The sequence below is a fragment of the Meriones unguiculatus genome, chromosome 7, assembly GCF_030254825.1.
Source record: "Meriones unguiculatus strain TT.TT164.6M chromosome 7, Bangor_MerUng_6.1, whole genome shotgun sequence".
In the NCBI taxonomy this organism is placed as follows: Eukaryota; Metazoa; Chordata; class Mammalia; order Rodentia; family Muridae; genus Meriones; species Meriones unguiculatus.
Genome location: NC_083355.1, coordinates 115,842,400 through 115,855,417, shown reverse-complemented (window position 1 = coordinate 115,855,417; position 13,018 = coordinate 115,842,400). Strand labels below are relative to the sequence as shown.

The 13,018-nt window shown below is 50.3% G+C and overlaps 1 protein-coding gene across 2 annotated transcripts in view; it reads left to right on the top strand.

The window, feature by feature from the left end:
• Positions 1-13,018, top strand: part of Cdc42bpb (CDC42 binding protein kinase beta) — an 89,139-nt gene that overhangs the window by 19,839 nt on the left and 56,282 nt on the right. For both annotated transcript variants that reach the window (XM_021645529.2, XM_021645528.2), the window contains exon 2: positions 12,289-12,380. In XM_021645529.2, coding sequence (XP_021501204.1) covers positions 12,289-12,380 — 92 coding nt within the window. The remainder of the gene's footprint in view (positions 1-12,288; positions 12,381-13,018) is intronic.

The window sequence follows — 13,018 nt, the reverse complement described above, 5'->3', positions numbered from 1 at the left end:
AGTGGGATTCCAGAAAAGTGTTCATGTGGGTGGGCCAGCATCTTGGCTGGATCAGCCCCTTGGGTGCGATGGGCAGCCTGGCCTCAGGAGAAGGGCCAGCGGACAGCTTCTGAGTGGACTGGCAGGCCCCTAATCGCTCGGACTTCCCTGATTACAGAAACATAGCTGCCCACCTTTCCCTTCTGACTTGTTGAGGCCAAGCAGACTCTCCCTCCGGGTTAATCTCCCCACTTCCCTTCCGGTGCTGCTTTCTGCTCTGGGTTCCAGTTTGGCAAGTGCACTTTGTCCTAAAGCCTATGACTGCCATCACAGGAAACACAGGCTCAAGGATTGGAGCCGGAAGACCTCAGTTGTATTCTGTCAGAGATCCTCAGGAGCCAAAGTTGAATCTAATTTTTGTCCCCCATTCAGCAGAAAATTCATGACCAGAGGCATTCTGGGAGGAAGGAGTGCAGACAGTTCCTTCCTCAGTGCCATGTCCTTCTTCCTGTGGCAGCAGGCCCCAGCCCATGCTGGTGTGGGGAGAGCATCTCTATTTAGAGTGGCTCAGCCCTGGCCTTGGAGGGAGGGAGGAATTTGTTCTTAATGTCTCACCCTGCACTGCCACACTGGTTAAGCTCATTTCCATGTCGGTCGCTGCCCTGGAGACAAGCGTCACCCTAGGTTCTGTCTTCATGCTGGATCCTGTCCCTTTGATCTGGGAACCAATCTGTAATGATGCTTTTTGTCTGTAAAGTAATTGCATAGGATTCAAGGGGAGGGGGATGGGCTGCAGATGCTGAGTTCACAGAGAGGCTTGGGATTGGAAAGCTCTGTCGGCAGTGCTGCTGCCATTCTGTCCTGCTGGGCTGTCAAGAAGTTTCACCCCGTGGCACAAGATCCAAAATGACTTTATTTAGCATGCCATGGGATCTGTGGCTACCGGAATATAGACTTATAATCCCAGTGTCTGGCCTTGGGAGACTCTGTATGCTGCATACCCAGCCCTGTGCTAACCTGGATGGCATCACATATAAAATCTTTTCCTCAATAAATGCAGGCAGAAATGAGTCTAGGCTGGAAGCCTCTATTTCTCAGGTTAGATGTTGAGGGGATAATTAAACAAGGACAAACCAGGGGCCTTTGTTGTTCTGTCCCTGTTAGAATACACGGTTTCACCAAAAGGTGACATGCAGTGACCTAGTGCCTGCAGACAGCAAGGGCTCTGGTGGATGCCTCACAAGAGTCCACGCTCTCTCCCTCTTAATTTCACTCTCAGGGTGAATAATTCCAGATGGTGAGCGAACCTTCTTTGGAATTGTTGCATTTGAAGAGCGGCAGGTGAAAAGGGGTGGGGAGTCCTGGAGACAGAGATGATGGAAAGGCCTGGGAATTTAAATAGTGGAGGAAGGACAAGAAGCCGCAGGCGCGTCATTCCGAGGGAGAAAGGCCTTGATCTTTTCTCCACGGTTGGGCTTCTTCATTCCAAATACTGAAGTGAAAGAAACACATAGTCAAAGTCAAAATTTCTTACTGAATGGAGTTCTGGCATTAGTTTCTGTCACAGGGTAATAGAAACAAGACTTTCTCCTTGTGTCTTGGCTGTCAAACTCCAAAGCAGGAAGCTGACTGTAGGGAAGTCCAGAAGATAACTGAAAATGCCCCCTGACAGGGATGTGACATCATCTAGGCTCTCCCCTCTGCTCGCACTGTGAAAGGCCAGTCAGCATCGCTGGCTGTCTCCTCAGTGCCCGGGGACAAGGTGCCCCCAGGGACCCACACACTCAGACCTTCGATTTGGCCTTGGCCTGCGGCCGAGAAGCCCTGCTATTTCCTGTGTGTGCGTGGCCACCACCTGAGTTGTCTTACCTGTCAGGCCAGACGCTGCTATCCACAGGGCTGCTGGCTGGGCCCTCTGATTCACTTCTGCTAGAGGCCGTGTGTTGCCGAGTTGCCCCACACATGCGTGCTGTTTCCTCTCCACGCTCAGCCTAAGTTTTGCCCTGTGTCTATTTTTCTAGGGCAAGGTCAATCAAAACATGATGAAAGCTCTTACATTAAAAATTCTATTTGCCACAGGAATAGTACGTAATTTTTAAAAAGCTTCTTTGGACCTGTTTTCCCCGGAGCAGCAGACCTTCCTGTGTCTGGTGCCCTCCCTTGGCGCTGAGGTTTGGGAGGCTCCACCCTGCCCAGTGTTCTTGTTCATCGGGGTGACACTGAGGGCGGGGCTGGGGACGGCTTAGTGCGCAGAGGACCTGCGTTCTCAGAACCTGTGCAAAAGCGGGGTGTGTGACACCCATAACGCCATTGCCGCTGGAGCAGAGCAACAGGTGCACAGGTCCCAGGGGCAAAAGACCCATTTCAAAACACAGGGTGGACTAAGGGCAGCTCACACACATGCGCGTGTGCACACAAGCACTCCGGCTGGAGTACCTGATGATGTGAGCCTGCCTGCTGCTCCCACTCGAGCCTTCACTTCTAGCCCACCAGTTGTTCTTTAAGCATTTGTTTACTTAGTGTGTGTGTGTGTGTGTGTGTGTGTGTGTGGCCGGGCGTGGTTGTGGTCAAGTGCCACAAGGTTATGAATCAGAGGACAGTTTGTAAGAGTTGCTTCTCCCCCTCCTGCATGGCCCCAAGGGTTAAAGTCAGTCACCAGTCAGCCTTGGCAGCAAGCACCTTTACCTACTGGACCATCTTGCCAACACCAAAAAGCCCTCAGTTTGTATTCAGGGCAGCCATGTGCCACTGGGCCCTCGGAGCATGTCTTTTGGTTAACTGGCAGGGGTGGCTTCGGGTGTGAGCTCCCTGGAAAAAAGAGTCGAGGGTAGAGAGGCCTGACTTGCAAGCTCAGGTGCTCCACAGAGCCTGTCACTAAGCTGCCCACCTTCCCCTAGCGGAGGCTGCTGGCCAGCTGAACAGCTTAGGTTTCGCCAGCTTGACGCAACTGGAGCCATCTGGGAAGAAGGAGCCTCAGCTAAGAAAATGCCTCCATCAGATTGGCCTGTGGGCAAGGCCATGGGAGTGCGTTTTCTTAACGACTGGTGTGGGAAGGTCTAGTCCACCATAGACAGTGCCAACCCAGGACAGGTGGTCTGTGTCCTGTCAGAACACAGACTGAGGGAGGACCCAGGGAGATAGGCCAGTAAGCAGCAGTCCTCCATGGCCTCTGCCTCAGTCCCTGCCGTGAATCCCTGCCTCGAGAGTTCCAGCTCTGACTTCCCTGTTGGTTTGGTCATGTTATCACAGCAGTAGAAACCACACTGGGGATACTGAGGAACCCACCTTGACAACCTCTGCACGTGCGTTACTAATCCTGGCTCATTTCAACCTTCTCTGAGCTCCTCTTGCTAACAAGCATTTATCTTTGGGGCTTGAGGTTTGGTTTTCTGTTTTTTGTTTTGCTTTTATTCTGTGCATTTGTGTGTCCATGTGTTTGAGTGCACGTATGCGTGTGTGTTTAAGAAGGGTGTGTGTGGAGGCTAGAGGAAAACTTCCACAGTTTGGGTTCCAGGGATTGAACCTTAGGTCATCAGGCTTGACAGTGAGCACCTTACCTGTTTGTGTGCTGCTGCTGCTGCTGCTGCTGTTGCTGCTGCTGCTGCTTTTTAATTTCTTTCATTTTTTAAAAAAAAAATTATTACAGTTTATTCACTTTGTATCCCAGCTTATCCCCCTCCCTCACCCCCTTCCAATTCCACCCTCCCTCTTCTCTTCCCATGCCCCTCTCCTAGTCCACTGGTAGGGGAGGTCCTCCTCCCCTTCCCTCTGACCCTACTTAGCAAATCAGGTCTCATCAGGACTGGCTACATTGTCTTCCTCTGCGGCCTGGTAAGGCTGCTCCCCCCTCAGGAGGAGATGATCAAAGAGCCAGCCACTGAGTTCATGTCAGAGACAGTCCCTGTTCCCCTTACTAGGGTACCCATTTGGAGACTGAGCTGCCATGGGCTACATCTGTGCAGGGGTTCTAGGTTATCTCCATGCATGGTCCTTGGTTGGAGTATCAGTCTCAGAAAAGACCTCTGGGCCCAGATTTTTTTGGTTCTGTTGCTCTCCTTGTAGAGCTCCAGTCCCCTCCAGGTCTTTCTATCTCCCCCTTTTTTCATAAGATTCCCTGCACTCTGCCCAAAGTTTGGCTGAGTCTCAGCATCTGCTTTAATACCCTACTGGGTAGAGTCTTTCAGAGGTCCTCTGTGGTAGGCTCCTGTCCTGTTCTCTGTTTTCTCCCTCTATCCCATTTGCCTTTCTGAGTGAGGATTGATCATCTTAGCCAGGGTCATCCTCCTTTAGGAGTACAGATTTTAGAATGTTTATTCTATATTCTATGTCTAATATCTACTTATAAGTGAGTATATACCATGTGTGTCTTTCTGCTTCTGGGATACCTGACTCAGGATGATCTTTCTAGTTTGCGTGCTTCTTGAGGCAGAGTCCCATGGCCCCATTCAGGCTGGCCTGGACTCGCTGTGTAGCCCAGCCTGCCTTTGAGTGTGCAGCCTTGCCTCAGCCTCCAGCTTTGAACACACAGGTGTGTGCCACCATGCCTAGCTCAGCACTTCTTTTTTACATTTGATTTCCTTTCTCCTAACTTTGGGATGTACGTAGACAGGACACACCTAGGCGCTTGTGGAAGGAACGGCCTGGAAGCTGCTTGACCGTGGGCACAGCACCAAGCAGAGCGGACTTCTTGGCGAAGCCCCCGCTGCACTTTCGTACTTGTGTGTTCCAGTCAGCCACTGTGCACTTGGTTATTTTTCATTTTAATTGGGGGGGGAGGGGAGGCAGTGTGGGATGGATTCCGGGCCCTCGTGCAGCTGGGCGAGGCTCTGTCCTGAGCCGCCTGCCCGCCTGGAATTTTAAAAATTAAACTTCGGTTGGCAGCAGCCGGGGAACTGGCTTTATTGTGGAGTTGCTCATTCCGCAGAGGGTCTTCGCTGTGCTGAAGGACTCCCACAGGACAGTGCCGCGTGCGCCTGCGCCTGCTGCCACGTGGCGGATCCAAGCGCAGCACAGCATCCTTGGCAGGAAGTCAGAACACTGAGGTGAGGTGCCGCAGTGAGGTGATAGCAGCTGGCTTCTGTAACGGCAAAGCAGCTTCCACCGAGAGGAAGTGAACGGAGACGGTGAAGGGCGGCGTAGCAGCCCCGGGTTGGTCTGGAGAGTGGGTGTGAATGGCTTCATCAAGGCCACAGGCGGCTCCTCCCGTGACTGCACGCTGCTGGAACGAAGGCTTCCCATCTGGGGTTGACTCACACAGCGTCCCCACCCCTGTGGACTTTCACTGCCCGAGCTTGTACCTGGCTTGGCTTCTGACTCAGTGTCAAAGGCATCCTCTTCGCTCTGCAGTCTCCTGTCGGGCATAGTTCACCGAGAGTGCTGCAGGTCTGCAGGCCCACGGCAGCGTGGGTGGGAGGCTCTCACTCAGGGAGCCCCCAGGGCCCTGCTCCTCTGTGATAACATGCTGGCTTACTAGCCCCTAAGACATAACGCCACTGACCCAGGCTGACCGCTGGTGGCGGGCATTGTGAGGGAAGCAGGCAGCCGGGGAAGACAAGCTTAGCTCCTGCCCCCTGTGGGCAGCTACCTTGACACGGCCCTTCTTCCTCCCAGTCTTCCCCTGCTCACCCTCTGCCCAACTGATCTGATCTTACTTCTCTTGGTGAGCAAGCAGAGGTCTGAGGCATTAGTTTCTCGATGATTCTCAGCCAGAGATCTTCCCATTGCCCCTAGTTCTTCCTGGAAGAGCTTTCCCGTTTAAAGGAACACTGGGCCTCAGGGTCTTACAATTTGGATCTCACGTTACCGGTAGTTTCTTTGTGTTTGTGTGTTGTGTACGGCGTGTTCTCGTGTGAGTGTGTGCATCTGTGTGTGAACATGCAGAGGCCAGAAGAGGTTGCCAGGAGCCTTCCTCTCTTCCTCTTTGCCTTTGCTGGGTTGGCAGCCTGGCAGGTGAGCTCCTGGGACCCACCTGGCTCTGCCCCTCTGCTGGGGCATACAGAACCACGCTTACCCAGCCAGCAGTCTCGTCTTTCCTGCTGAGCTGTCCTCTCAGCCATAGCACACATCTTGATTGATGAATTCATTGCCTTTTGGGTGGCAGGAGAAGGTCAGGGCAATAAAAATCTACAGCTGCGTGCAGAACACTTGCATGAGATCCTGGGTTTGACCTCTAGCTGTGCAAAAATGAGAAGTTCAGTGGAGGAGTAGAAGTTAGCTGTGCAGGTAGGCGATGTGAGCTTTCCTCATGGAGAAGGTAAATCTCTTCTTGATGGCTTGTCATGGTGACCATCAGTCGACACAGGTTGTGGCTGTGCTGGGGAAAAAGTGGCTGACCCATGAGAGTCAGACCTCGGCTTCAGGTCTGCTGTGTGAAGGGCAGGGCTTGGTGTATGGGAGTGTTTCGGGACCCCAGAGTCAAAGGCTGAAAGTGCTGGTACGGGGGGGGGGTGTTGCTGGCTCTGCTGTAGGCTCTGGTTAGAGGTGTGAGAGCCCACCAGCTCCTTAGCACTTTGGGTTCCCTGGGAGTATTTACAAACCCAGTAGCATTTATTGTCAGATACAGAGTAGAATGTGGAGGAGAGTTCTGTTTTAAGTTAATTTGTTTTTAAGAGCGTCTCTCTGTGTAACCCATCCTTTCTGCCTACTGAGTGTTGGGGCGATGGGGGTTGGTCCCGATGCCTGCCTTCAGTTCTACTTTTCGTGAAACTTAGAATTGTTTCCTGTGGTCTTCCTGCTCTATTTATAATAATATCACTGTGAGAGTCCGAATCATATGACCAGTTGCAACTGGCATGTTTTCTTTAAGCTCACTGACCATATTGTCAGCCTTTTAAGAGTGTTGCATGAGCTGCAGAGGTGGCTCAGAGGTTAAGAGCACTGGCTGTTCTTCAGAGGACCTGAGCTCCATTCCCAGCACACACATCAGTTCACAACCCTCTGTAACTAGTTCCAGGGGATCCAACACTGTCTTCTGGCCCCTCTGCAACTGTGTGTACGTGCTGCACGGGCTCATGCAGGCAGAACATCTGTACATACAGGGTCTCTGTGTAGTCCTGGAACTTGCTCTGTAGATGAAGCTAGCCTTGAACTCACTGAGATCTTAGTGCCCTACCTCCCAGGTGCTGGGATTAATGGCATGTGCCATTATGCCATTTTATTTCTTAATTTGAGAGTATTAGTATAAATAATACTTGAAATGAATCACTGATCTTTTTCTGTTACTTGCTTGATATGAGAACAGTCTCACATTCCCTGGCTGAGGCGCACATCGCCATGCCTGGGCCCGATGGTTCTTTGATCGCACTAATTTTTTTTTTCTTATCTAACATGTTTTAGGAGTATGTGACAGGACCTGATAGTTTTATGTGAGTGAAACACAGGGCGGGAAAACATCTTTTAAAAAAGATTTATGTATTGTATTTTATATGTGTGTGTTTTGCCTGCATGTCAGTATGTGTACTGCTTGAATACCTGGTATCCACAGACGCAAGAAGAAGCCTTTGGAGCCCCTGGCGTTATGGATGGCTATGAGGTACCATGCAGGTTCTGGGAATTGCACCCTGGTCCTCTGCAAGAACAAGTGCGCTCAGCTGCCGAGCCATCTTTCCAGCCCCGTGTTCTGAATTTTAATTTTAAGTACAAGACAGCAATAGGATACTGTAAGAAAAGCAGTCACCTTGCCTCCTTACACTCCTAAGCTCCGTGCACTGACTGGTTCTGACGTTTGTTTTGTGGTTCAGGGCATCCCAGCCTCGGGTCACTGGCCCTCGTACTTCAGTCACCTCCCTGGCTCCTCAGATTGCCGGGCTCCTGTTCCCACAGAGTCCAGGCACGCCCTGCAACTCCAGGGCTGGGCCCTCTGTTGCGCTGGGTCACGCCCTGCTCATCTTTGGACACGAGTTAGGTCTCGGGTGCTCCGGCTCTGCCGGCTGAAGAGCGGACTGATGGCAGCTCCCAGTTTGCCATGCGTGGTGATGGGCTTGTGACCGGCAGGCTTTGTGTTCTTGGGCCACCCGTCTTTGGGCGCGGCCACAGCACAGGGTCGTCTGCCCTGGCCCTGCCTGAGGAGACTGCTTCCTTTGCTGGTGGATACTTTCAAACCCAAACCTGGTATCAGGTGCTCGTTTTTGTTGGGGTTTCTGTTTCTAGGCCACTTGGTGGACAGAGCTTGACCATGTGTCTTTGTACACGCGTTTACGTCTCTGCATATTTCTGTCTGTCTCTGTGTTTCAGTGTGTGTATTTGAGGCAGGGTCTCACTGTGTGGAAGGATCTGGAAGTTCATACTGACCCTTTCTCTTAGACCCCCATGTTTTCCTGGTTCATTCGTGTCCTTCTACTGATATTGCTGTAGGTCTGTGTACTCACCTGATCATTCCTATCGTCTACATCAGCTCACCCCTACTGTCCTCAGCCTACCGGATTGTGAGCTCTAACTTCTTAATTTCTTTGGCCTAAGAAAATGCTGGCTTAACCTTCCACGGCCATCTTTCAGGCTGCCTTTGCAGCCTCCCTTTTGTTGACAGTGATTTTCTGGTTTAGTCTTGTGGTTTTCTTACCATGTCAGGTTTCTTTCTTTAGTTGGCCAGCTTATCAGACTGACCTGATAACTCCAGGTCAACTTTTGAGGGACACCTGGACAAGACCGTTAGGAGGCATAAGCAACAAAAAAGATTTGGACGGAGAGTGGAAGGAGAGCTTGACCAGGAAGAGGAAGTGACCTTAGCACAGTTGATACGGAAGGATAACCTGGAAAGAGGGACTTGGAGGTGGCAGCCTGAGTGCACTGGATCCAGTGCTCCACTGGATCTAACAGCTGAATCCTGTTGTAGAAATCTTCCCAGCACTCAGGGAGGCAGAGGCAGATCTTTGTGAGTTCAAGGCCAGCCAGGGCTACACAGAGAAACCCTGTCTCAAAAACAGAAAACAAACAACAACAAATCTATTCCTAGAGTGCAGTGACTTATAAGCTGGTGTGGCCGTCCGGAGGTGTCCTTACGACAGAAGACAGAGCTCTTCTCTGGGGCCCCACGGTGGAGGGGCTTCTTCCTGCCTGAGAGGAGGCTGGAACAGAATTAGGCAAATTATTTTCAGACTGTTTAAACACATGTGTGTGGTGAAAACCAAGCATTAAAATCTGCATTTCACACCTGTTAAAAGATGAACAGTAGGTGGCATAAAGGATTAAATGTTTTTGAAGGCCATTTAACAGAAAATAGGATTAAATAGGATCTTCAAAGAATTAATTGGTTTTTCTAAACCTTAATAAAATGACAGGAGAAAGGACCAGTTAAAATTAAGATAATTTTCTACCCTGTCTCAAAACTTAAATAAATACATAAATAAAAATAGTTTTTAAATTAACTTCTGTAAACTGAAAAATACTGTAGTTTGTTTAAGAAGGCCACATGTATTGAGTTCCACTTACAGCTGCGTGTCTTACTTACAGCTGCGTGTCTTTGCAGAGCAAGAATTCTGTGGTTACGAGTCCAGTGGGAAGGGCGGTGTGGAAGCACACGCGCACACTATCGGCTCAGGGCAAGCTCTCAGCACGGTCCAGCCTTCCCATGTAGCGTCCGAGAGCTGGGCACTGAGAGTGTCTGGGGTGGACCTTCCCAAGAAGGCACCTTAGGACCTAAAAAGCATTTCTGTGTTCTTTGGAGAAGGCAGGAATTTTATCTTCAAAATTAATGAAAGTAGTAAAAAGTTAGTATGTATGAAAATGATCATAGTGAATTTATTCACTGTGAAAATAGTACTCATTAAGATTAACGTATTCAACAGACTCAGCTCACAAATCTATTAAAAGTGATTGTTGAGTAATACAAAAGCATGAAAATCAGAAGTAAAATAAAAATGACACAGGTTTGTAAGCAGTTAATTGTGTCCAGAAGCAAGGGCTGACATGGCAAGTGGGCAGGGTCATCAGGCACATGAACTTTTATAGGTGGAGTTTTCTTTGCTTCCCGGGTGCTTCAGCGTGCACCTGTGACAGCCCTCTCACCTGTATGGCTGGGTTCTGGGGTCCAGGAAGCCCTGTGCTGTTTGTGCTGGCTTGCTTGTGTGTGGGGAGCTTGCTCTGTAGTTGACCGGCATGCTTCCCTCCCAAACACCTTTTCTTCTGGTTTCTGCAGGGGTCAGTCCTTGTTTTCCTTCACAGTGGAGGGTGTCCAGTGGCTGTCTGAACAACTTGTTTCTTTTGGGGGTTTGGAGAGTGGTTAAATGGTGGTATTTGAAATAAGCAAACATGAACTGTAGCTGACCCTTTAGGTTCTAACTCAAGGGTGTGTTGTTGTTTGTTTGTTTGTTTGTTTGTTAGGCTGTTTGTTTGTTAGGCTGTCCTTAGATTCCCGGCTTTGTGCGTCCTGTTTTCTGAGTTCTGTGCTGCTGGGCGCTCATGGTGAGGGGCCAGAGTCCACAGCTCCCCTCTTACCGAAGCCAGGAGCCTTCCTGCTGCTGCCCCAGTGCTGCTGGGACACTGAACAACAGTGGGTGAACCTTGATAGTGCTGATCAGCCATGTAAGCGAAGCAGCGAAGTGACCAACAGCGTGGAAGGCAGTGTGAAGCCTCTAAAATATCACAGGACACTGGGGGTTTGTTCTAGAGATGGTTTCTCTGGAGCCCTGGCTGCCCTGGAACCTGCTTGGTAGATCAGGATGTCCTCAGACTCACAGAGATCCACCTGTCTCTGCCTCCCTGGTGCACCACAGCCAGATTGTACTTTTTGACAGGGCTAGTTTTAGATGTTAATACAAATGTAAGAAGTAATACACTTGCTCACTTTCACCTAACTACCTAAACACTCTAGGAACCGATAGCCAGGTGGCGGTGGTGTGCACCTTTAATCCCAGCACTCGGGGAGGCAGAAACAGGTGGATCTTTGAGTTTGAGGCCAGCCTGGTCAACAGAAGGTGCTCCAGGATAGTCTGGGCTACACAGAAAAAGAAAAAAAAAAAAAAAAAAGAAAGAAAGAAAAAGAGAGAGAGAGAGAGAGAGAGAGAGAGAGAGAGAGAGGAAGGAAGGAAACCTTTAGTAATTAGCTCACATAGAAATTAGCATAAAATGTGGGTTTTCCTCTGAAGGTCAAAGCAGGCAGGCAGCCATACAAGAGGCAAGAAACACACTTGCCAGGTAGGCCAGACCATGGTTAGGGGGACACTGGTCAAGAGCACAGGACTGAGAGCCAGGCTGCACTGTCCGAGCCCTGTTCCTGCCACGTACTCTGTCCTGGGGAGAAATGAGAATCTCCCTGTGTGAGTCAGTGTATGCTGGTAGATGTGGAGGCTGGAGCTTAAAGTGACAGAGCCTGCCTGTCACCTCAGTGAAGGCTAACAGACCAAGGGGTGTGCTTGTTTCCTGGAAGGCTCAGGGAGGAACTTGTTTGCCTTTCCCGCTCCTAGGGGCTGTCGGCATTCATTGGTATCGGCTGGTCTGGGGCCGCCTCCCTCCATCCTCTGCCTTCATGTGGCTTTTTTTCCCTCCTGCCTCTGTCCAAATTTTCTTCCTGTAAGAACACCAATCTTAAGCCGGGTGTGGTGCTACACACCTGTGATCCAGGCAGGTGAATCTCTAAGTTCCAGGCTAGCCTGGTCTACAAAGTAAGCCCAGGACAACCAAGGTTACACAGAGAAACCTTGTCTTAAAAACAAAACAAGAACACTAATCTTGTTGGCTTTAGGGTCACCCAGTTACAGTATGTGACCTCATGTTAACTTGGTTACATCTGTGAAGACATTGTTTCCAAATAGTCACATTTGGGGGAATAATTCATCTCAGTACTCCGCCTCCCCAAACCCAGCTGCTTCTTCATCTGTGGATAGTGGTAGAGTCACTCTCATTGCGGTGACGTATACCTGCTCAGTAATGTGAAATGTCCGACTGGCTGATGTCACCAGCAGGGACTGAGGCTCTCAGAGTCCCGTAGTGCTGCCTGAGTCTCCTGTCCCTCTATCTGCCCTGTAGTTCCTGTGCCACACAAGTAGGCAGCACAGAAATACCCCACCCAGTGCTCCGTGGGCATTTGGCGGGGCTGTCCCTCATTGACGATGGTTGGGACATGCCAGTTGCTCTCTCAGTGGACCGGCCTTGGATCTGAGCAGGAAATTTAGAGGTTTTTTTGTTGTTATTGTTGTTTTATTTTTAACTAGGAGATTTTTCATAGCAAGTATGTGCTACAGTTGATACTGAAGCATAACTGCTGACAAATATCCATATCCAGAGAGACGCTAGTGCGGTGGCCACCGCCACCAGCTAGGTTGTAAGCGAGCACGGGTGTGCCGGACTGAACTCGTGTTTTCTGTCTTCCTCCAGCGAAGCCATTCACACAGCTCGTGAAGGACATGCAGCTTCATCGGGACGACTTCGAAATCATCAAAGTGATCGGGAGAGGGGCTTTTGGTGAGGTAAGAGTCTCCCTCGACTGGCCCAGGCAGTGCTGGCTCCTTACCAGCATGTGGCCGTCTGCTGGGACCATCTGGAGAGCTCTGGGTGGGTGAGCTGAGAAACAGAAGTAAGAAAACAAAGTTTATTGGTGAATTACTCTGCATATTTTGGGACCAAAAAAAAAAGTTTTAAGTTTTCAATTTGTTGATTGAAATTATTTTTGGATTTCTCCGTCCCTCCCGTTTTGTTTACTTTTTTTTTGGTCAAGATCTCACATAGCCCAGGCAGGCCTTGAACTAACTATGTAACTGAACTTCTGATCCTTCTGCCTTTGTTGGTACTTGGCCTTTTATCCCAAGCCTGATGCCTGGCCCTTGACATTTTCCAAAGACTGCACAAGGTGCCAGGTCAGATTCACTCTGGGCCCCTGGCGCTGGTGTTCGCAAGTCCAGTCTGCCCTGAGCATCTCCGCCTGGTCCTCCGGGCTGTGGAGTCTGACCTGAGCCCCAGCTTGCTTTGGAAGTGCACCTCAACACTGAGGAAGAGTCAGAGAGTGGAAAGCCTCCATGTCGCAGCCTGTCAGCATTGCTCGCCTCACAGCCCCCAGACGTCACCCTCGAAAGACAGTCGTTTTGAGAGGCAGCTGCTTCTCCTCAGG